Source organism: Rousettus aegyptiacus, unplaced genomic scaffold, assembly GCF_014176215.1.
Source record: "Rousettus aegyptiacus isolate mRouAeg1 unplaced genomic scaffold, mRouAeg1.p scaffold_m13_p_12, whole genome shotgun sequence".
Lineage (NCBI taxonomy): Eukaryota > Metazoa > Chordata > Mammalia > Chiroptera > Pteropodidae > Rousettus > Rousettus aegyptiacus.
The window spans coordinates 49,245,412-49,269,418 of NW_023416287.1; the positions used below are offsets into that span (position 1 = coordinate 49,245,412).

General features: G+C 40.7%; 1 protein-coding gene across 7 annotated transcripts in view; it reads right to left on the bottom strand.

Moving 5' to 3' along the window:
- The window catches only part of PTPRM (protein tyrosine phosphatase receptor type M), a 691,775-nt gene that overhangs the window by 38,815 nt on the left and 628,953 nt on the right, over nucleotides 1-24,007 (bottom strand). For all 7 annotated transcript variants that reach the window (XM_016120972.2, XM_036229038.1, XM_016120973.2 and 4 more), the window contains one exon: nucleotides 13,204-13,301. In XM_016120972.2, coding sequence (XP_015976458.1) covers nucleotides 13,204-13,301 — 98 coding nt within the window. The remainder of the gene's footprint in view (nucleotides 1-13,203; nucleotides 13,302-24,007) is intronic.

A 24,007-nucleotide genomic window follows, 5' to 3' on the forward strand; every position in this document is an offset into this window, starting at 1 on the left:
CTGCTTCTTTATAGTAACTCCTAGCAGTGGCCCAGCGAAATCCTCGGTGGTTAACTCATCTCATTTCCTGTACTCACTATTGGTTATGTAACCGGTCCACACCTGTCTTCCAGCGGCACTTCCACCATTTTCAAATCATGTTACCCAAATGCATATTCCTTGATCCTGAGGTTTACGAGATAAGGAAGCAATTTACGTGACATCTTCCTGTCAGGTGTGAAGAAGGTTCTTTAATTGGATTTTACATCAAGGATGTGTCCAGAGCTGCCCAATGTTCTCATTGCTAAAAATCTGGTCCCAGAGAGATGCGGCAGTGGCTTAAGCCATAAGCTGTTGTCCTACTCTGGCCTTACATATATGGCAGACGCTTTCAGAGAAAACGTCCCGAGGCCCTGAATTCTGGTTGTCAACAGCCTACTGAATGAATTCTTCTTTACTTAAGTTCCTTAATTAGTTAAACTAAAGCAGAGATACTAATGTCTTGCCACTTGGCTAATCTGAAAGGAGTTGCATATAGACTACAAAACCACTCACTGGATTTTTCTTCCTTTTTGGCTCTCTTCTTCTGGGAAGCCCCTAGCGTTTCTCACATATTTACTTAGCCAGATAACCTCAATCCTTCAGGGAGAGGCAGAGGAAGGCCTCAGAAGATGAAGTTAGCAGATCTGGAAAGCAGCGAAGGGAAAAAAGAATTCTGTATTCAAGATAGAACATAATTTACTGTTTTCCAACAAGTTATTCAAAGAATAGTATGATATACTTGTAGTGTGCAAAGCGAGGGGGAAAAAAGAATTTTCAAGAGCTCATGTGAGCAGAACAAAGGAGGAAGGCTATTGCAGCTCTGAGACTATCCCATATTGCATCCAATTACACTGCCAAGAAACTACAGATGTACACTCCCCGAGCAGGTACAAATATGATTGGGGCTATGCTATAAAAACTCTCAGGCAATGGTGCATTTGTCCCAGGTGCACCTATCCATCTGCTACACATCCAGGCCCCTTACTATCTTAAGCACTGTACAGACACTACGGCAGGTGACCACCTATATTTGGGGCAGGCACCCCAAAGACAATGACATACAAAGTTAGAAGTGACAGAGTGGAACTACAGAAGAGCCAAACCCAGACCAGTAAAACGTGAATACACAGGAAGTCCGGATACAGAGGAACGTGAGGATTGCCCAGGGCCAGGCAACTGCTGCAAAGCAGCAAGAGTGGCTGCTGAGGGCAAGCAACGGGGCTTGACGATGGCGACCATGAAAGCGGGCACTGCGACACAGTGATCTCCATGTGTCCAGCTAGAGAATGTTAAAGAGCTTATCTGCACGCAGTTCACAGTTACCCGGGGAGGCAGGAGAGCTTGTTCTGAGAAACGCTCACGATTCAGACCTGCAAATTTGCTTTGATCCTGCAATATCCTGCCACTGTGGCAATATTAGAGATAACTGATATGAAAGCATCAGATGACTTATCGCACATAAAGAATTGTCCCTGAAGCCTATTTTATAATTCATCAATACTTTGGGTAAAAATGACTTCGCTTTTATTTTTTTAAAAGAGACATAATGAGTTAGGCTGAATTGCCAAGAACTTAATACAAAAGGGTTAATTAGGTCAGCTAAATGTGGATAGATTTCTGTTTATCAAACAAAGCTGTAGTGAATTATACTCATATCCATAATGACCATGTTATAGATATATGTATGACCTTATAGTGCAGTCTGTTCTCCCAGTATAAAAGAAATTGAGGGAGGGAATGCTATAAACAGAAATTTTCCTTGGATGAAATGTTATTTTGCACTATCTAAAATATTCCTTTGTAATTATTCTTCCATCTCTTCAAAAACATTCACTGAATGCTTTCCAATACTTTCTATGTGTCCAGCCTTTCGGGATTCACAGATGAACTTAGTCTTTACTCCCAGAGGCCTGTGGTCTGGTACTCGAAGGTGTTTTGTCCTTTCCTGTACGTGATCGTACGCCGCCCCTCTGTAGTTGTTTGTAAATGTCTTGAAGACGGGGATCCTTTCTTCTGTCTTTCTGGCCTTCACCTACAGAAGGCCGAGCAGGTGCCTAATAACTAGTTAACTAGTTCCATGTGCACCACAAGAACCACAGAGAGATGAGTAGGCTCTCAGGGGTGAAGGCCTCTAACATAACAGCAGCGAAATAGGAGGTATGAGAAACAGATATGAGGTTGAGCCTGTCTTCCCCACAGGAGATTCATTAATTCACTGTGCCAACTCATGCAGAATTCAGAAAAAAAGAGGCAATGGTCTGTGCTAGAACAAAGCCAGCTTACTGTTCCCAACAACGCAGAGAACACTTCTGAAACTGAGGAAAGGATGTGTGAGCAAGGGATTGTGCATGTGTGTGCGTGTGCATGCGTGTGTGTGTGTCTGTGTGTGTGTGTGTGAGAGAGAGAGAGAGAGAGAGAGAGATACATACATTTGGAATGAACTTTTTCTCAGGTACAGAGAATGTAGAAGTTGTGAAAGGGATCTAATCTGGTTCCCCATGTAAGTAAATGCAAAGGAGAAGAATAGCTAGCCTTAAAAATGCATGTGTGCACACACACACAAGCACGCACACACACACACGCACACATTTATTTTCAGGAACACTATCAGAATAAAGTTTACAAATTTTAGGATTAACATTATAGATAAGAAATTTTATATAATAAAACTCATTATTTTAAGCTTAAAATGTGGTACTTAGTACTTAATTTAAAATACTTAATAAACCTTCAGTAAGACTGAAGCATAAAGTTCTCCTGGCTTTATTTGGAGAGTATTTGTTTTCCTTTAATTTCACATTTTTCAAAATCTCCACCCAATGTAGTAGTCAATGGAGTGTTTCCTAGTTGAATGAATTTGTTTTATGATTGTGTCTGTTTTTGCATGTCTTTTATACCACAGTTTACCTTTCAATTAAATAGATTCGCTATCTAAATTTGATTGATGGACATTAAATGACGATGACGATTTTCTATTAATTTTTTTTTTGGGGAGAAGGTAAAATAACTATTTTTGTGTTCAAGGATATCTTCTTCCAAATGCAAATGTCGTACTTGCGGTTATACAGAACATGATGAATGTTTATAGATATCTTTATTAAATGATTGCCAGAGTTCTCTAAAAGAGCCACGTCCTCCTCAAGAACCCCTCCATGCAGGAGGCCAGAAACAGATGTGGTACTGCTGATTATCTGTTAAAGAAATAGAAAAATGCTTGGAAGGTAAAATTGCTGGATCATGCCAGTTGATTAATCAGTGGATTGTTATAAGTAATGTTGAAAAGAAGATATTTATTCAAAATCATAATTTACTGTAGTCAGATTAGCTTATTTTCAAAGGAAGGTCTATAAATTATAGACAGAGCATCTTTTAAGGGTTGCATAAATTAAATGCCGACAGAATTCATCTCATTGGAAGTAATCACACACTACAATATTATGCTCCATATCTAAAAAATTTGCGTATAATAGCACAGAAGGAATAGGAGTGGACAGCTCTCTCCTAAGTGGTACACATGTCTTTTTACTGACTCATTCCCTTTTGAAAATCCAGAGTCTGTACTTTTCCCCCATGGCTGGCATTCAGAGTAGACACAGTGAGTGCCAGGAGGGTCCACAGGCCACACGGATTAAGGCATATCTGGGCCGCAGATACATCTGTTATTCAAATGGGTCTCTGAGCTAAAATGGAAATAAGAATCAAAAATATTCTTCATATAAGCATGAAGTTTTAGAGTTTATTTGACCACTTCCCCTTCATTTTGGGGATGTGTAAACTAAGGCTCAAAGGTGAGAGTTCACTTAGAAATGCCCACAGTGCCTGAGCTGTGGTTACCTGTGCCCCTCAGAGTCAGCTCTGCGAGGACCCCGGCTATTGGTTGTCCCAGGGTTCCCATGCACCCAGGTCCTGCTGCCATCAACAGTCTTGTTTGTACCATCGTGTATTCTTATCTTCTCCCCAGGAGGAAGGCAGGCCAGCTCCTGCTCTAGGCTAACACCCTCATCTGTGTTCTCGATGCCTTCCTATAATAGCTCCGTCCCCAATTTCCTCAAGTCTGTCATCCCACAGCATTGCTTTTATCAAACAGATGTTATCGGGAGAGGATGCTGTTCCAAGTGTGTTGTTCATGTTCTGGTTATATTTATTTAACTGCATCCTTCTCTGTCTCTGTTCTCCAGGCTCGGAGGAAATGATGTGCCCTTAAGGCTGGGTTGAAGACCTGAACTCTGGATGCTTTCCTTCCCGCCTCTCTGGGAAGCACTCCCTCAGCCATCCACTTTTTAATCACTCCCTGTCTCCTGATTCTCCCTTTAACAACATCAAACTTTCAAAATATCCGTTGATTGTAAATGCTCCTCTGTCTACAGCCCTGCTTCTCTCTCTTCCTTTTCAGCTGAGCTTCTGACAAGTTTAAATTGTCTGCAGGTCCTCATTTTCTACTCTCGCCTTGATCCTGTAGACTGCCTTCAGTCTTCACTATATGTAGCGAATGTATATTATTTTTGGTTACTCAACATCCATTTCATCCATTCATCCTTTCTAATACATCCTCGATTTCCTTTACGGGAATTACTTCTTCCCCACGGGGTGGCCTATCACTTAGGAGTCTTGGACAGCAAGGGGTGAGCACATGTACCGACATAGGGAAGTCAGATACTTTGTCCTTATTATCTGAATTCCAAACACAGTGACAAAGGCTTGAAAATGTTGGGGCTCACCCTCTTAGCACCAGCACCTTGACCAGACTGTCTGGCTGGTCAGGGGCTCTCTGCTGGTCACAAGATGAAGTCTTATTCCTCATGTGCCTATCTGGTTCTCTGTGACAAAGTCTCAATTCTCTCCATACTTCCCTCTCCCTTTGTGTTCATTTTGAACACATCTGCAGTTTCCCTTAGGGTCCTGTGGTTGCCTCTGCCTGGAACACCCTTCTGTCTCTTTGTGGCTGATTAAATCCTATTTGTTCCTTCCTACTCAGCCCCGTGTACCACTTTCTCTGGGATGCATTCATTGACAAAAGCCCTCCAATCTCAAATCCCAGGCTGATGAGGTACCTCTTTTATAAATTCCCACAGCACTCTGTGAAAGCTTTATCACAGAATTAATTACCCGTTTGAGTCCCCATTGCTGTGGACAGGGACATGCTTACTTTGTCTTTGTAGCCCCAGCCTCTTGACTAGGGGGTAGCATATGCTCCTTAACTGAAGGAGTCCTCTCCCACCGTGGCTATGATGCTCTGTCACCTTTCCTCTTTCTTTTTTGTAACTTCAGTCTCTGCTTCCAATTGCATTATCTTGTTAGACTCCTGGTTATACTCATGTCTTCTCTATCAACACAGACACACACAGACACACACAGACACACAGACACACACACCCACACACCCCCCCACACACATTTTGATCCTGCCTTCATTCTAGGTGATCACATTTTGATCCTGCCTTCATTCTAGGTGCTTCTCCATCTTTTTCTTTTGACTCACTTCTCCAACAAGAAGCTACACAATTGTCTTTACCATACATAAAGCCACTATTTCATTGTTATTGGGTTCATGTTTCTATCACACCAGTGAAACCTGGTATGCACCAAAGGCCTCTTAGCTGTTAACGGGAAGGCGCTATGGAATTGTGGAGGAAGCCTGGGTTTTGAAACTAGATAGACCAAGATTTAAATTGTAGCTCTGTGCTCTTGGCCAAATTATTTAACCTTATTGAGCTTTAGTTTCTTAATTTAAAAAATAGGAATCTTTCTATGAATCTCATAGGGTAGCTCTGATCAATAAGAGAAGGTATGCTTAATTATGTAGCAGAATGCCTGGCACAGAGTAGGTGCTTGACATGTTGTTACCTATCTTCTCCTGCCTAGTCCCAGGTGCCTGGCCTCTCTGCAGTTTTAGTCACACTGCTCACCTTCTCCTTCTTGTTGAAACTCTATCCTCTCTTACTTCTTATAATTCTGGGGTCTCTTAGTTCCCACTCTATTTCTCTTCCTCTTCTTTTCCAGACTCCATTCCTAGCTCTTCCCTTATCTGCCCCTAAATATAGGTATTCTCCAGTGCTGTCTTAAGCCCTTCTTTTTCTGTTTTCTCCCAAGAAAGCCATGCCTCTGTTATAGTGCTTGTCACTTGGCATTGTATATATTTTTTTGTTTGCCTGTCTTTCTATTTCTTAGACTCTGCCGGTCTTTTAATCTTGTTATCTCCAAAGCTTAGCTTGTAGTAGGTGCTCAGTAAACAAAGGGAGAATCTCACCTTTCATAGTTTGTCTCCCTGTCTTCAGCTCACAGATTCCTTCTGAGCTTTCTGGAAAGCCCCACATTGTTGTCCATTCAGTGTCTCAAACTCAGAATGTCCGAAACAAACAATGTTGCCTTTTTCTTAGACCTGCTCTTCTTTTTTCAGGGGTAGGTGGTGGGTGGGAATGGATACTCATTGTTGGTCAGTGGCTTTTACATCAACTTAAGTCACGATGGTAGAAACCTTGGTTCATATCCAAGTTCTTCTGCCTTGTCAGCATCCCCAACGGCACTCAGATTACGTATTCCTGTAAGCTCCCCGTGCCACCGCACAGCTGCAGCCCACACTGTCCCTCACCTAGAGACTTGCTCTAACCTGGTTTGTCTCCAAGCCCTTCTGTAACTGTTCTAAACCTTTCTTTAGTGGCCACTAGAATCGTCTTTCGGCAATACTAATTAAAACATACGATTCACCAGCTCAGTGTCTTCCATGACAACAAATAAACACACCTGCTATGTCTACCTTTGCCTACTCCTAGAAAGGCATTTCAGACTCCCCTCTCCCCCACTTACCCATTTATAAGGCCTCGACTAGCTTTCCAGCCTCGGAGCTCACTGTACTTCCCCGCCAACTCTCTGACACAGCTGGACCAGGACACCTGTTCTTCCCCCACCTTGCCATTCACTCCCGTCTCTGTGTTTTTCCTAAGTGGTATTGTTTCATTCTTGCCATTTAAAGTTCTTTCTCTCAGTAAGGTCCAGGTCCTCACCACATTCTCCACGAAGTCCTCTGAGATTCCCTTAGGCACAATTAGCCTGTCATCATTCTGACCTACATGTATTACAGTTAATTGTTCAAATGGTTCTCTAGTACCATATTTTCTGTTCTTCGAGGACAAGTGAATTATAAATATCCTTGTGTTTCTTAGTGCTGGCTATATAGTAAGTGTGTCATTAAATGTTAGATATATTGTGCTGAAAAGAAATTAGGAAATCTGCTTTTGTCTTAATTTGCAAACAAGACAAATCAGGCTCTTTGGTTGATTTTTTAAACTTTTTACGTGGTGGAACTGAGGTCTCTGGCAGTGAGAACCTACCTCAAAGATTCAGTGGGGAAACTAGGGAGTCATCTTTTCTGGAAGACCCAGTTGCCATGGAGTGTTAAGTAGAGGGTCCCTTTCCTGCTGCCAATACCTCAGTACCAGTTACTGCCTCACTTCTTGGGTGCTATGCTGGGTGGAGATGACGTGAAGTGTGGCAGTGCCTTGGTGGGAATCGACTTCCTTTTTTCCTCCTGGTTTTGTGTTAAAGTTGTGGAGGAAGGTAGGTCTTCAGTCAGCTACACCAATACAATCATTGAAACAGCTGATATTGAAATGAAGAGGAATGTTTGTTGAATAAGTATAAATTAATCAAAGTTAGGACTATAATTACCCAGGGCACAAAATATCCATCTTAAATATTCGGCTCATTAAAAAAGATCTATGAAAGGTAACAGTGAGAGTTCAAGAGAAAAAAATTTCAGCAATGTCTAATAAAAGAGTGTGTCTCTTCCCATTTATGGATAAGTTTGACATCTTGAAAAAACTCAAGAGATTTTGCAGAAAATATTGTTGTTGTTGTTGTTGTTGTTGTTAGGTACTGTTAGGCATTCCCTATGTTATTCTCACTATTAAGTGATATTTTCCCATTTTACAAAGGGGTAACCTTGCCTCTCTCTTGCTTCTTTCATTGATCCCACATCTGGTGACTTTTGTAGAAAAGCAGATGCTCTTTGATGTATGTGACAGGGGCACTCGGAATCTTAATATATCTTCCTTGCCTGTGAATTAGAAAGTTAATTCTGATGTCTAGTGTTCATAAACTTTTTTCTTTCATTGCTCTTTTAGAGACAAATGTTGTGAACGAAATTATAGATCAACCTCTTTGTGAAGATAATAGTCTTTAAAGCATCCATTTAAGTGGTTCCCTCCCATCCTCTATGATAGAGGTTAACATCTTGGTCCCTTCTTCTCCTAGCTCCAAAACACTTTATCACCTGTTATGAGAACTATTCAGAGCAAGTCCACAATAAATTTCCTGCATGACTATGTGATCTCATTTGAATTTTTAATGAGGTCTTCATGAAACTGACTAAATATGTTTAGAAATCATTAGCTTAAATTACCGGTACAAAAACCTCCTTTGGGAGTCCTGCAGATTTGGTTATAAAACTTTTGGCAGATGGATTAGTACAACAACACCACTGAGTTTGCGAATCTCCACACAGACGGTGTAAATGGGAGTGCCCAGGAAACGGGCGACTGGATGAAAAGCTGAATGTCCCTCAGGTGGGCTCATTAAAAAGGGAAAACAATCACAACACATTCCAGTGCAATTTAAATGCCAGGTGTGCAGCCATTGGCAGGTGCCAGGAAAACTGACAAGGGTCCCTTCCCAGAACACTCGGGCTGAAAGGGGATGCTCAGTGGTGACAAGGAAGTCTCAGATAATGACAGGTCCTGGCAGATGTACCGGGGACCCTGCTGGAGGGAGGCGCAGCGTCTGTGTCTTTTACACCAGGTGCTGCGACAGGGAAGGGGCTCCCAGCGGCTCCAACACCGGCAATTACAGCCGCTGGATGCAGAGAGCTTCAGGGCAAAAACCAGGGGAAAGCAGGTTCCGGGCTCTGACTTAATGAATCGGCAGCAAGTCTGTGTAAACAAATGGGCACCCGCCTCACTCATGCCTAATTTATAAAGGACACACCATGTGCAGTAAACACGTAAGTAGGTAGTTGTTGTCCTTAAAAACCATGTCATTTTGATTTCTTCGGTGGTTTGTTGTTGCTGTTTTTAACATAGAAAATGGGAAAGTCTTCTCTAGACAATTGTCCAGGATTAACAATGTGAAACAGCCTGGAATAAGGTCAGCACCTTGTCCTGGAGGGAATGTGACTTCTTGTCAAAACCCTCAAATCATGCCAGATGTTTCAAGGGCAGATGCCACTAAAATCATTACTAATTGAAGACAGACTCATCCAGGAGGCTGATGGTAATGAGATGAGGTCTCTTCAGAGCTTACCACGTCCCTACAAACCTGGTAAAGATTTGGAAGGATTTTTTTAAAGCTCATCAGACCTAAAATTATTGAGTCATTTTAAGACTACAGGCTTCCATTAATGAGTAAACCCGAACCCTAGTACCATCGCCCGCCACCCACCGGCCCCTCCCCCGCCCCTCCCCCACCTCCGGCTTCAGCTGCACCCTGTTAGCTTGAATTTCCATGGTTATTTGTCAGAAGGAATAGTTTCCATCAAAAATTTTAACAGTGACCACTCTGTATGGGATGGTTCCCAATGCCTGATGGAAGGAACAGAGAGAGACCCCACTGCATGGTCTTCTTATTTTTAACTTTTTGAAAGTCAGGTAACTCGAAATGAAACCTGGCTCCCTGCAAAATATGCCATGTCCAAGAGACACTGGGCCTTAGTTAGGAGGGTTTTTTTTTTATTGTAGTAATTTTACAGCACAATCTTCTTTTGATCTTTTAGCCAAAGATGACTCTGTCCTCATCTTTCCTCCAAGTAAAAAGTGTTTATTGTAAGAAAATAGTTTACCTACTAAGTCACTGAGTCTGAAGACAGTGTACTTTGGAATTTCAATTAAGCAAAAAATACATGTGTGCCATTATTCTTTAAAAATCCGGCAACAGTTGTTATTTTTAATAACTTTATCCTTTTCAGAATAATTTGCTTTGGGATTACGTTAAGTGAGCTCTGATGCAAATATGTGAAACTCTGAGGTGGTAAATAACTCTCAAGGAATACAGTTACTGTGAAAGTACAGTACTGAGAGAATAGTCTCCAGATATTTTTTTTCTCCTTATCGTACATAGGCAGTCAACAAATATTTGTGAAATGAATGAAGGATTCAGAATTAATCATATATATCAGAGGAAGAAACCATATACAGGAAAACAGATAAAATATTGAGCTTAGCTATTTCATAGTCAATCTAGCATATGCTAATTGCTCTGTGATGAAGTTGGATGAATTCTCATCCATTCATTTCCTGAGGCATTTACTGAGTGCCCAGAGAGAGAGACCAAAAATTCATAAGGCTATCTCTTTCTTTAAAGGACATTGCTTTCTGGTAGGGTTGCCAATTTTTTTTTTTTTTTTTTTTTTTCAGTAGTCATTACTGCTTTCACAGTAAAAGAAGGTAGATTTGGGGTGGGGAAAGGAAAGGCAATTATAAATACCACTGTACGTTTTAGGTTTGTTGGTGGAAAGGTGAGGGTTACATTAATACATATATTTATTAAGTACCCAGAATGGGGCAGAAACTTCTCTAATCACCTGACACATAGAAACTTATTTAATCTCTACAAGAACCCCATGAAGCTGGTGCCCAGGTGAAAGGTTGGTGGTGAAGAGGATCAGCGACCTGAAGGCCTGTTACGCCATGAGTACTGCCACCCCAGGCTCTAGGCCAGACCCCTTGCTCCCACCGTCCCCCAGCAGAGAGGAAACTGAAAGACAATGGTTTTTATGCCTTTAGCACATTAAATATCGCTTGGTAAGTTTTTATACTTTGCATAACGGTCCCGTAGCATCTTCCCCTTGTCTTGTCACTTTACTTATGTCTTTTAGTGTACAGAAAATTCTACATTTTAACACAAATTTCCTCATCCTTTTCTTAACCTTTGGAGCTTTTGGTATCTTCGAAGCATTTCTTTTTTTTTTAAAGTCGTAAGTATTTTTCCCCTATATTTTCTCCTAAAAGTTTTCTTTATCTGGTATTCCTTTTATAAAATAACAACATTTAGAATATATATATATATATATATATATATATATATATATATATATATATATATATATATAAAACCTGTTTAGGTACCATTTGATTTGCATACTACACATTTACTATATGGGACTTTATTACTCACAATTCTAAATATTTTCTGATTTATATCGGGGTGTTTTACTTTGACCCATGCATTGGTGGACGTGCTTTCTCACCCAGATCGTAGGTAAAGATCAGTTTGCTTCCTTGTTATTTCCCTGTTCTTATGCCAGGCTGGAATTCCTTTTCCGCATCCCTTCCCCGACTCTGTCTGCCCTTTCTCTGAATGCCTACCCTTTGCAGGTTTGGCTTTTATGTAGCAGTCTCAGTTCAAATTCTTAGCACCTCACAGCTCCAAGGTGTTATCTTCTGTTCTTGGTGGGTCTTCAAACTCAAGATCCAAGATCATGAAGACGGGAGGCTCCCTTCACTCCGACCAAGACATTGCCTTGCCCAGCCTCTGAAGGGCAGCTGCACTGTCCACCACCCCCTGGTTTCTAGGCCTTGCCTTTTTTCTAATCTCTCTTAGTTTACTTTCTTGAGAGCTAAGTTACACATTTTTAAACATATATTTACATATACAGGTGATATATACAAACATGTTAAATACATATTTATATTTTACATAGAATTTGTAGATTTTTGTAGGAGGAGGGTTTTCGGGTTATTTAGTTTGCCATTTTTGCTAGAATTTTAAGTATCTCCCACTCCTACTGTCTCTCTCTTCCTGGTTTGTGCCTCCTGATACCTTCTGAAAATCCTTTTTTTTTTTTTTTTTTTAAAGCAGCATTATTGACGTATAACTGATACACCAAGAACTGAAAGTTTAATGTGCATAACTTGAGGAGTTCTTATATATGTGTGTATCCTTGACACCACCACTACAACCAAGGTAAAAGACATCTAACACCTCACAGTTTCCTGTGTCCCTATGGTTTTTGGGTTTGTTTGTTTGTTTGTTTGCTTTGTGGTAAGTGCACTTTAACATGAGATCTACCCTCTTGGTAAATTAAGTACACAACAGAGTATTGCTAACTATAAGCACCATTTATACAGCAAATCTCTAGAAATCTCTAGGAACCATCAACCATACCTGAAACTTTATACCCATTAAACATCAACTCCCCTTCTTCCTAGCCCTTGCCAACCTCTACTGTGTTCCCTGCTGCTAGGAACTTGACTGTTTTAGATAACTCATATAAGTGGAATCATGAAGTATTTGTCCTTCTGTGACTGGCTTGTTTCACTTAGTATAATGGCCTCCAGGTTCATCCATGTTGTAAATGGCAGGGTTTCCTTCTTTTTTAAGGCTGACTGAGAATCTTAAGAAACAACCCCGCTTTGGTTTCTGCCCCAATATTTCAATTCTAGGCTGATCTCTAGGCTGCCTTTGCTGAGAGTAAATCCCATGATGACAACTTCTGTAAGAAGTAATGGCTTTCTGAGTTAGGCAGAACCATGGAATTCACTCTACTATAAAACAAAGCGATTGCCCCCTTCGTATTTTCTCATTTTAAAATTTCACTGGAAATAATCCTACAGCACACTACTGCTAAGGTTAGGAAAGTTTACGAGTTTCCTGGTGAAATGGAAATAGCACTCATTAATGGTTAATACAGACAAAGTAATCCAAGACCCCGGGAGCAGATTATCATTTCCATTTTGCAGGTTAGGAAACAGAGACCCAGGTAAGTAAGACCCAAGCAAGAGGAAATGCTGGAATTCTGACCCAAGGATTGATTCCAATGCTGCCCACTCTTTTTAGAGTTAATTTTCCTGAATTAGGAAATGTAGTCACACCTAACGTGGCACCCATTGAGTTTTGACACCCAACAACCAGCATTCGTGCTTAAAGGTGTTTTTGTGTGTTCAATATAGCCAGATAACAACTGCTTTTAAAACCTGAATGCCTTTCCTGTCTGTTGCTATCGCAACAAATGAAAGCAATTCAGACTATGTGTACTGATAATTTATAAGCAAGTGCAGCAAGTGGTAGGAGGAGCTGTAGTAGTTAATGCTTTCTGGAGTACACAAAACACTATTTCAAAAACTTGCTCTTGCCTTACTTCATATTGCCAATGAACAAGGAACGAATGGACATGTGGGTGGAGAGCTGACTCACCCTTCCGACTTCCACAAGGTTGGTCACCATTATTATGCTGGCAGTGTTTTCGTGCCACACCATCCTCCAGAAGTCGTAGATGGTCTCTTGCATCGGTCCTGCAGCAAAACAGAACAGAGACTCTTTTTTTTCCTTTGTATGTTTGCAACTGGAAAATTTCTGGGCTTGCAAATAAATCTATCAATACCCATATGCAGTTCCCCCACTTTTATAGATGGACATAGCCCTCCTTTCTAGTGTCGATGCAGGAAAGTATTCTTTCTAAAAGAGCATCTATAGAAATACTGAATTTTTCATTCATGGTTGAATTTTTCATGTCATCAAAACATCTGCATTTGAGCTCTTCTTATCCTTCTTAAACTATGGATGTGAAAGAAAGTTATTTCTCCATCATGTAGCTATTTGTCTCCATAATACTCAAAAGTGAAATTTAAAAGAAATGGATAACATCGCTCTTCCTATTCACAGTTGGCATATATATCCCAGGGAAATGGTACACAGAATGAAATGAGCCTCTATAGAAAAAATCAATTTTTCTTGTTTCTAATATTTTTCTTATTCGGTGCTGTCAAATTAACCCATTTTTTTTTTTTCTGACTTCCTAAAGTGACAGAGAAGTTAGGGCTTTAAGCAGTTCTACTTCCTGTCACAGAACATGATCAGCATCTCCTTCCTTAGCTCTTGGGAGATCTGAGTATTAAGAACTATTTCTAATGGACTGGGATTAAAAAAAGGTGGGAAAAATATGTATTACAAAATGCCAGTGCTATACAGACCACCAGGTATAAAAAGTTGAAATTTGAAATTTTTTCCAATTCATATTTTAAAAACCCTGAAAACTCTATTTGATGCTCATACATATTTGAGAGTATAAATGTAACAGTATAAATCTTTATAAGGCAAACATAAATGCAGGAAAATGAGAGGAATACAGCTTCAAAAGCGTGGAGAGTCATATGCTACATGTGGACCAGGACCCAGGTGTGTTGCAATATTTTGGTATTACAGATTACCGGATTTGGAGCTCAAATATTTGAATTTAAGATTTGCCTCTGTCTTTTAACTGGCTGTGTGATTTTGGACAATTTGCTTAGCCACTGTGAGCTTCATCTTTCTTTATCTACATTGTGATTTTGATAGCACTTTTCAGGATTATTTTGAAAATTCATGGAATTAATGCATACTCAGGAATTTTATAATTATCAAAACATTAGAACAAAAACAAGGTGCATTTAAAGATATAAACAGTAATTCCTTGCCTGAGGCTTAGATATTGAGCAATGGTGGCATACCCGAGGGGCCCCTTCAGTTACCTCCCATTTCTTCTGACCAATTATCAGTTGTTTCTTGCTTAATTTTTTTCTCCTTCCTTGCTGTCTGTCATTCCTCCTTGCTGCTTCTGGCTACCCTTTTACCCTTTCTATGAAAACCTACTTCACTCTTGATACATCTGTGTCTAATCCCTTTATGAGACTTTGCATGCCACCTCTCAGGAAGCTGTGCCTGCCATTCCTGTCCTGTGGCGTGTGCATGCCATTCTCCTGATGTATAGGTTGAAGATTTCAGTGACTTAAGTCTAAGGTTACAGAGGAGACAAGTAAACATCAGATCCCATCAATCGCTACTTTTCTAGTTTGCAGAGAGGTATATCCATTGTGTAAATAACAGCTTGTTACTTATTCCCAAGAAAAAAAAAATGCCCTGAGTCCATCTTTGTGCAAACAATTAGCCTTCCCAATGTGACCCATGAAACAAAGGGGTGGCCCAGACACTTTCTCCTCCAGGCCTGTGCCACCTTCTCTGAAACTCCCAGATATAATCATGATGACAATGGCTAAACGAATGCATCAGATGCTCCAGCGTCAGGGATGGTGCGTGCCAGCAGGAAGAAAAGCTACACCCCCCCTCAGTGCCCAATGGGAGTCCTCCCAGAGACACTGCAGGCTAGGGGCAAATCCCATGCAGCTCACTTGCCCTTTCCTAGGTTTAGATCCTCTTGCGATTACTTATTTCAAGTTCCCCCTGAAGGGGAACATGGCTGTTGTGGTTTACCGCAACTTGCTTATGGCACACCTGGCACACAGCAGGAGCTCAATGAAAAAAAATGAATGAATGAGTAAGTCTGTATACATGAGTGCAAACTATATTATTTATTAATAAAATATGTTAAGTATATATAAATATTAAATAATGTTAATATATAATGTTAATATATTTCCCTTTCTTGTATTTTGGAGATTAGCTATAAAAGCTTAAAAGCACATTGCCTTTACTCCTCTTCAGTTCATTAAAAGGGGGGCATCTTTTGTAAGATCTAAGTTTCCCTGCCCCAAAGTTTTGCCTCCCAACTCGATTCCATCCATTTCCCTCAGTCACCAAAGTGCCATCCTAGCCTCCCAGTAACTGTTCTCCATTGAGGGCTGTGGTTCTCAACTCTGATGTCCTTACCCAAGAGACTGATTTAATTGGCCAGGGGTGGGAGTTGGATCTGGGTGTGTTTTCAGACCTCTCCTGGTGGAGAACCACAGATCTACAGCATCAAGGGCGTTTGACTCCTCCTTCTGGCCTAGCCACCAGGTGGTCTCGTATGGAGGAGCAACTGTGGAACCAAAGAGTCGTTTGTTCTGAATCTGCTGACTCGTCTAATCCTATGTACAAGCTTTTCAAATCCAGAAATCCCATTTCTTTCTGATGTAGAAGGAACTTCAGTGATAAAATGTCACCTAGGAACATGGCTGTACTCCCTCACCATTGGTCTAAGCATCAGTTAAGGCAACACACCTTTTTTAATGTTTACATAACTAAATTTGGGTTATCTTTAAAAGAAAGGGTGTTTATAAGCATTAGCGGCTCACTGGGGTGATACCGTATACATTAGTCTTGATGATTTTCTTACCCACTGATCTGGACTAAAAAAAAAAAAAAAGATTAGCATAGAAAAATAAATTAGGTGAGGTTCTTTTCAATGGTGAAATTAGGCACAGGTATCCAAAAGAACTAAAACAATTTGGGGTTAAAATCTGAAAATGAATTTGAGCACAATTATCCTAAATTGATCTCCGAAAGAAAAAAATGCCAGGAAAGAGCTCCCTCATCCCCTGGTGCACTTCTGCCTTTCTCTTTCCTGTTTCTTCGTCCTTCACTGGTGGGCACTGTGTGCTGTCAACTTGTGAGAGTGGTTGCCTTCTACCACACCACACGGCCCCCTCCCTGACCTGGTCACTGTGGCAGTTCGAAAATAAAACTGCCCACGGGCAGGCACTGGAGGTTCGCGGCTGATGATTCAAGTTATTTTTGTGTATGTACCTCTCCAGAAAGCTGGTAATGGTAAGCGCCCTTACCACGAGGAGAATAATCGATAGAGAGGTCACTGGGAATTGCTCACAGAAAACAGGAAACAGACGAACAACTGAACTCTCAAGACAAGGACTCCAAAACAGCAGGCAAAGGACTCTGAAAGACCTCCCTCCCTCTAGGTCTGAACAGCTGTGATCGATAGCCCCGGTATTTGATTTCTGCTGTTTCTGGCTGGGAGGGAGCTGCTACAATTTCTGTGCCCATGCATTTACAGATGTTTGCACAATAGGCAAGAAGGTTCTTCTCAGCAGTCGTCCCTCCGTGGGACTAAAGTATTTGAAAGGTAAGGTCTCGAAATTTCAATAATATCAGGCCAGTAGTACATTCCATCTCCCTCACAATTGGTGTGAGCATGCATGCACACACACACACACGCGCGCGCACACACACACACACACACACCCCTCTGGAGAGAAGAAATGTTCACGGGGCCATTCTTGCCACCACCAAGCCCAGAAAGAACCCCACCACAAAAAGGCAGAAAGAACTATAGCACAATAAAAAAAATTAAAAGCCATGAAAAGCATAAGCGAATGACATTCAAGGATGGACTATTGTATAAGATGAGTTTTCTAGTTCATGGGAAGTGAGGCGTATTAAAATTTATAATTTCAAACCTTGATAGACGACTTGTACCCCTTCTTTTCACATTCTACTTTCTATGCAGTATGTTTTCTGTGTTAACTAGAGCTACAGGGAGTCAAGGTCCTTTAAGCTCACAGAGGCATATTAGAGTTTTTTGAAGGAAAGAAAGATAGTACAATATAAACTGGTATTCAGTTATAAATAGAATAATACCTAACTCCTTATGGGAACTTACTACTTCCCAGGTCCCCTTTGAAGTATTTTACATGTATTAACTATTTGAATTTAAAAAACACAACCTTATGTAATAGGTGCTATCGTTCTCCCCATTTTACTAAAAGGAGACTGAGGCATTGAGAATTCAGGTAAGTTGCCCAAGGTCACAGGACTAGTGAGTGTGGAGCTGAATTTTGAGATCTGACCCCCATATATCACACCACCTCCATCTGAATGTCAAAGCAACTTGGAAGGGTTCTACTTGACAGGCTATGCATACAGTCATCACATTCTGGCAAGAATAAAATAGAAGAAAGCCCATGTTAACAACTGAAAACCATCTCTTCAAGCATGTTTTTATATAAGGTCAGTTCCCTCCTTTAAACCTTTCAAAGTCCCACTGTTACAGAATAAAATCCAACTTCATGTGCACGGCCAGCTCCCAAGTCCCCCTCTCTGCCCATGGCCACCTCTCCGCATTTCCAGAACAGCACATCCTGTCTTATTCCCTCCATGTCCACACCCTAGGGCTTCGCTCCAGCTGCATGATCTCCCTCAGAAATTACCTTCCAGACCTTCTAGAGCTCCTCTCTGAAAAACGTCATTTTATCCCTTAAAACTCTGCCAAGTGGTCTCCATTGCATAGAGTAAAGCCCAAATTTTTTAATAAGGCAAATGTGTCCCCACACACCCTGTGCCTGGACTGGGTCTCGAGTGCTGGCAGTTACCGTGCCAGGAGCCACTCTTCCCGGGCCACTCTCTTGAGACATCCTCATGGGCCTTCTGCCAGGCACCCTCCTCCCATGTGTGCTTCAGTTCAAGCCCATGAATCCTGCTGGTCCCAGCTTGGCAGACTAAACGTCCCTTCCTCAGGCAAGTTTTTTGAGACCTGAGTCATGGTTCCCATTTCTTCATAACATTTGATGTTGTGGTTCTCGTGTGTTTTTAATGCATGTCATCCTCAGCAATCTGTGAACTTGGATCTGCCCATCCAGGTGACACAGTTTCTCTGTGCCTTCTGGTCTCATACCTAATGTGCTTTGCTCATTTAAATCGCCTTCCTGGCTCTGGTAGGAATTCAAGTGTGCAGCCCATATCTACAGGTAAGCATTTAGCCTGCTCTGTGCCAGGTGTTCTGTGAGGTATGGTAAGGGATGCAAAGGTGAGCAACATAAATAGAGCCCAACATTCAAGAAGCTTGTAGTTATACAAGGTCAAGATAAGGCGAGAGTGTACCACTCTCTCCTGTAAAGTCTGTACTAAGGTAAGCATACTAAGACACTCAAACTGCACACTGAGATATGCACATCTCTGGAGATACATGGAAATTTTCCAAGGGGTATGAGTAGTTTTAAAAGTATTAATTTCTAGATACTTAACTTCCATATGGACTCTGTCAAAACTGATCTCCTTGAGGAGCCCCCATGCACAATGGTCTTCCTTGCACTTGACAAAACCTTCACCCATCTCAAATGTTATGATGGGTGTTGGATGTGATGGGGTGCTACCCACATGAAAAAACCTACAGGTCTGAAATGAAGGGATGGACTGAAATACTGATCCCGGAAACTCAGGGCTTCCTGCCTTCTCTGTCGGAAACATATTTCTGTTAAGGTTAAAACTTGGTGTTAAAAATGGGGTATTTTGGCTCAGGTTGGGATGTTCAGAATTCAGAACACCCAAAGTGGTAGAGGCTATTAATGCTTATTCTTTTTAATGGAACTGGTAGGCCTTCCACCTTGTTCTTGATGGAACCCATGGGTGCAAGTTTCATTTGTTTACTTTCAAGTTTGCTATGCTTTACTCTGTAAGGTAGTTAAAATATACTTATCACATATCATAAGTTATTTATTCCAATTACACCAATCCTCATTTTATTTTAGGAAATAATTAATTCATTATTGTCTATCTCCTACTGACAAACTTATGCAAACATATGATGAAAATTTTAGATAGCAACTTAAAGGAGGTACATAATTTTTTTCAAACTTCTTTTGGAAAAGAAACAAAACTGTTTGAGGACCACTGTCAGTAAGTGATGTATGAGTATGTCTACAGTAGTTAAAGTCAGGAAGAGATTGTATTTCACTGGTGGAGAGGCAGCAGGAAAAGCATTATTGAGGATGGCCATAGGCAATGGGCCTCAAAGAGCAGATGAGACTGACAGGTAGCGATGAAGGTGGAAGGCAGAGATGGCAGGTTTTCTGGGTGGAATGTCAAGCAGGAATGATTCAATGCCACCTGAGAGGGGACAGGGACACACATGGAGACATCTTGTGAAAAAATGTGGGATTTTTAATAAAAGCTTAGGTTTCAGATTTTATGAGTAGTAGAAGAAGACAGATATTAAAAACACAATTAAGAAGAAGTATTTTAGAGTGAAATTCTGGGCAAGTCAGAAGAAGCAGCATTGGTTGTCTGAGTAGACCCTGAGGGAGGCATGTGAACTGCAGAGGAGGTTTTTACAGGTGTAGGCTCAAGTTTTATAGGTGTGATGAAGTGTCTGCAGTCATAAGGAAGGAAGGAAGGAAGGAATAAAAGAAGGAAGGAAAAGAGGAAAGAAGGGAGGGAGAGGGCCCAGTGGGCTGGAAAGCTGAGCCCAGCTATCAAAAGGCCAAGTCAGAAGTAGCTGCTGAGCTCTCCCGTAGGATGTAGACAGATATCAGTGTCCAGAGTGGAAAGATCTGCTCTATTTATTGGACAAAAACTCCTAAGAAACAGAAATATGTTAGAAATGAATAGTAAAGAATAGTAAATAAAGAGATCATGCTCCTTATTGATTAATGAGAGGGAAACATTTAAATATTTTGTTCCAGATGTATTTAAAAATAACATATTCTGAGGATGGCTCCCTGGGCATCCAAACGGAGACCAGCAGTAGAAATGATCAGGCAGCAATATCTGGAATCTCGAGGACAGTGACAGTGTGGCTCTGGGCAGTGATTCCGTTTGAGCAGCATGAGGGAACCTGGGGGTAGGAAGAGCAGAGCTGTGCTGGGCAGGGTGACAGGTGCCCAACTGGGTTCACACAGCTGGCATACCCAAGACTCAGGTGGGCCAGGGCCAGGCTGGCTCAGGCCCTGAATCAGACTGGGGAAGATCTGGGCTGCCCTTGGAGGGCAGTTTTGAATGAAACCTGGGTTCTTGCTGCCCCTAGTGCAAGACTGCTGCTTTGTCAGCAAAGGAGCTGAGGGTTCTGGGCTGGAAAGTAAGGGAGACCCAGGAAAAGGGCTGACAAAGGTGGTGGACAAATAAGGCACAACATCAATAGCCCTGTGGGCCAGGTGTGCTCAGTCTCATTTATTCACCTCTGCAACTGTGTAAGTTTCCATCTTAAGATGAGAAAGGCTTAGGAGACAAAGGGACTTTGAAGCTGGGATTCTAACCCAGGTCAACGCAGCTACACTTTTTAAATTTCAGAGTGAACTGAACAGAGTGGGAGCTTTGTGTGTGCACATCGGTCCTCTAATCACCTCATGCGACTGGTCCCAGGCATGAGAGGAGTGACTGTGTGTGGTACACACTGAGTGGAGCAAGCGCAGAGTGAAGGGACAGTGACCCTGCAGGCAAAGTAGCTGCAGAGAACCTAGGAGTCTTTGCTCTGAGCACTGGCCTGGCTGGAGGCTTGGTCAAGTCCTTTGGTATCCAGTTCATTCCATTAGAACTGAAGATCGCTAAAAGTGGAATATAAATGTGGAAAAGGTGAGTCTAGGATTTATGCATTTATTTGAAAGCTCTTGCTCATAAATAAAAATGGCCCTAAATTTTTGATCCATTATTGTTATTGTTGCTGCTGGCGATAACCTAGAATAAGTATTATGAGTCAGTTATTCAGCATTCAGAGCATTAGATGTCCCTTCAGTGGTTTCTGAATAAGGTTTTATTACAAAACTTTACGTGATTTTTCAATACGATGCTTCCATAACACTTGTGTCTATAATTTTATATTTAGTAGCTTTTCATTTTTGTGGGAGAGAAATGTAAAAGGTAAAATGTGCCACCATGCTTTATGAACTGAATCTGCCTTGTGTGTCACACAAGTGATAATGATGACATAGAAAATAGTTGGCTTCTGCATTAATAATTCTTAACAACACTTATTTGATAGATGCGTTTGCTCTCCCCTGAGGCTACTGATGTTAAACTTGTGGAATTTTTATGAATAATTTTTGGTTTTGGCTGCAGAAAAAGAAAACCAAATTTGAGATGGCTGGGTATATGGGATGTGATTTACTCATTCCCCTAAATTGCTAAGAACCTCCCCCACCTCATTACCATTTAAAATAAATAATAAAAGTCAACTAATGAATTAGAAGCAAACACTGAGAATTGTTGTATAATGGGTAAAACTTTGGAATACTTTATTCAACCTAAATTCAAAAATATAACTGGCAGCATGTTAAAATAGCATTTTCTAAGGATAGCTCTCACATGAACACCCTCCATAACCAGAATTACAGGGTAAGAAATATTCACTAGTCCACTGGAATTTTAATTTAGCGACAGTAAAAGAAGAGAGAATAGGCATCGGAGCTGTAATAAAAAACATCTTTTTAGAAGTAGTGTCAAAAGCGATGACTTAAATAATGATGTTAATTAAATATGTTCTTAGTTAATAAATTTCAGGGGTTTCCACACAATGACAAATCCTCTCTTACACTGGAGTAGGCTGTCCTACTGCATGAGTCTTTTCCATTCACCTGGCTTGCTCTGGTTAGCAGCTACTTGTTGATTACACTATTTTGTCTAAATTGGCTGTCAAGTGTGTGCTCTTCTCATAATCTAAAACTGGGAATACAGTTTCTGCATTATTCATGAATAATATTTCCTATCAAACACATAATACACATGTTGATGTTTGCATTTCAGTCATGCCATACCTCTTTCAGACTGAAATAAGAAAGTATGTCAACATGGTGCAAATATTTGTTGCTTTCTCTAGATAATTAGGATCATGGAATGTTGGTTTCCAGGTGTATTACAAGAATATCTGAAATCCCATCTGGACACCAAAAGGTCACGTCAGATTTAATTAAGGGAAATTTGGCATAAACCAAACACTAATGGACAGGCTGATGTAAATTCTAAAATAGCCTGGGAGACCTCTGTCTGTTGCGTCAGTCATAACGCTCAATCATTATCTATTTTTTGGTTAATAATCCGACTTTCATCTTACTCACTTATTCAGTTAAAATAAGAAACATTTAAAACCAAAAAGAATAAAGAATAATATAGTAGGTGTTATTTAATACATCTTAACACAGATACATTTAATCAATGGCCACATTCTTTGTAATAGAAGAAACTAAGTATTTTATAATTTTAATCTTCACCTTCCTATTTTTCATATTTGTATTTTTATATTCTCAATTCCTTCCTCAATTAGTTCATCCTATCTCAATTAGTCATTATTATAATTCATTTCTTTCCTGTTGTAACTTTTTCTATGTGTTCACAGTTTTTATTGTGGTTTTCCTTAATTTATCTTTTCTAGGATAAAGTTCATGCATGCCCACACCACTCTTATGTATGTCTCAAGTCACAGAAAAAAATGGATAGAGAAACACATTTAAAAATAAAGTAAACTGAAAACGAAATGAGTCAAGTATTCTGAATATGTTTTTCCTTTACCTTACCCAAAATTTAAAGACCTTTAAAGAAAGAAAGAAATGAAAATAGTGGTATTGATATATAAATTTGTCATTATATTTTTAGAAATTTTCTTTTTCTTAAAATAAAAGCTACATGTGTTAAAATTAATTTAGGAGAGTTTGGAAAAACACGGCTGAGTGAGATATGTCACCAGATCTTTCCCCTTGAAACAACAATAACTGAACATCTAAAACTGAAAAAACACCCAAACTGTACAACAGCACATCTGAGTGGGGATCTGCACATAAGAGTTACCACAGGTAAGAATCCCGGGTGTTGGGCAGTGGAGTAGGAGAAATAAAGAAGCTCCCTCTTGTAGCTGCCAGAGCCCCCTGCAGGAGGAGGGGAGGGGAGAGGGTGTGGAAAGTTCCTGAACAGCCCTGCCTGGGAGTGCTGTGAGCTCCACCCAGCCGGTGGCAGGGCACAGCAGAAAGCAGAGAAGCATGGATGGCAGAAAAACAACAGCTGAATTTTATTGGCCAAGGTTGCAAAACCAAGGCTAAGCCGCAGCCTCCAACCCCAAACCAAGAAGGCCCTTCCCTCCACATTATCCAAGACTGAAAAACACGGAGCCCAGGGGAATCTAGGCAACTGGAACCAAAATGGTGGCTAACACTGACAGGAACTGAGACTGAGAGTAGTGAGTGTGATAAAACATCTATAAGAGAAAAAAAAGGCATTCTTTAGTTTTTATATAAAGCAGGGATCCAAGAGGCTTAGATGCCACTTTTGGAAACCAAAAGAAAAGCACCTTCTTTGGAACAAGCTAAAGAGAGAACTTTATATAATAAATCTTCTTTCTGGAAAAAAAGCAGAACACATTTCCATTAACGCCCAGGCAGAGAAATAGTCCATTAAACACTATGAACAACCGAGATGACAAGGCATCTCAGAAAAGAAAGAAAAATCTCCAGAAAATAAGTTTACAGACATAGAAATATTCTACTTAAATGACAGAGAATTCAGGTTGGCACTCCCGAAAAAACTCTGTGAA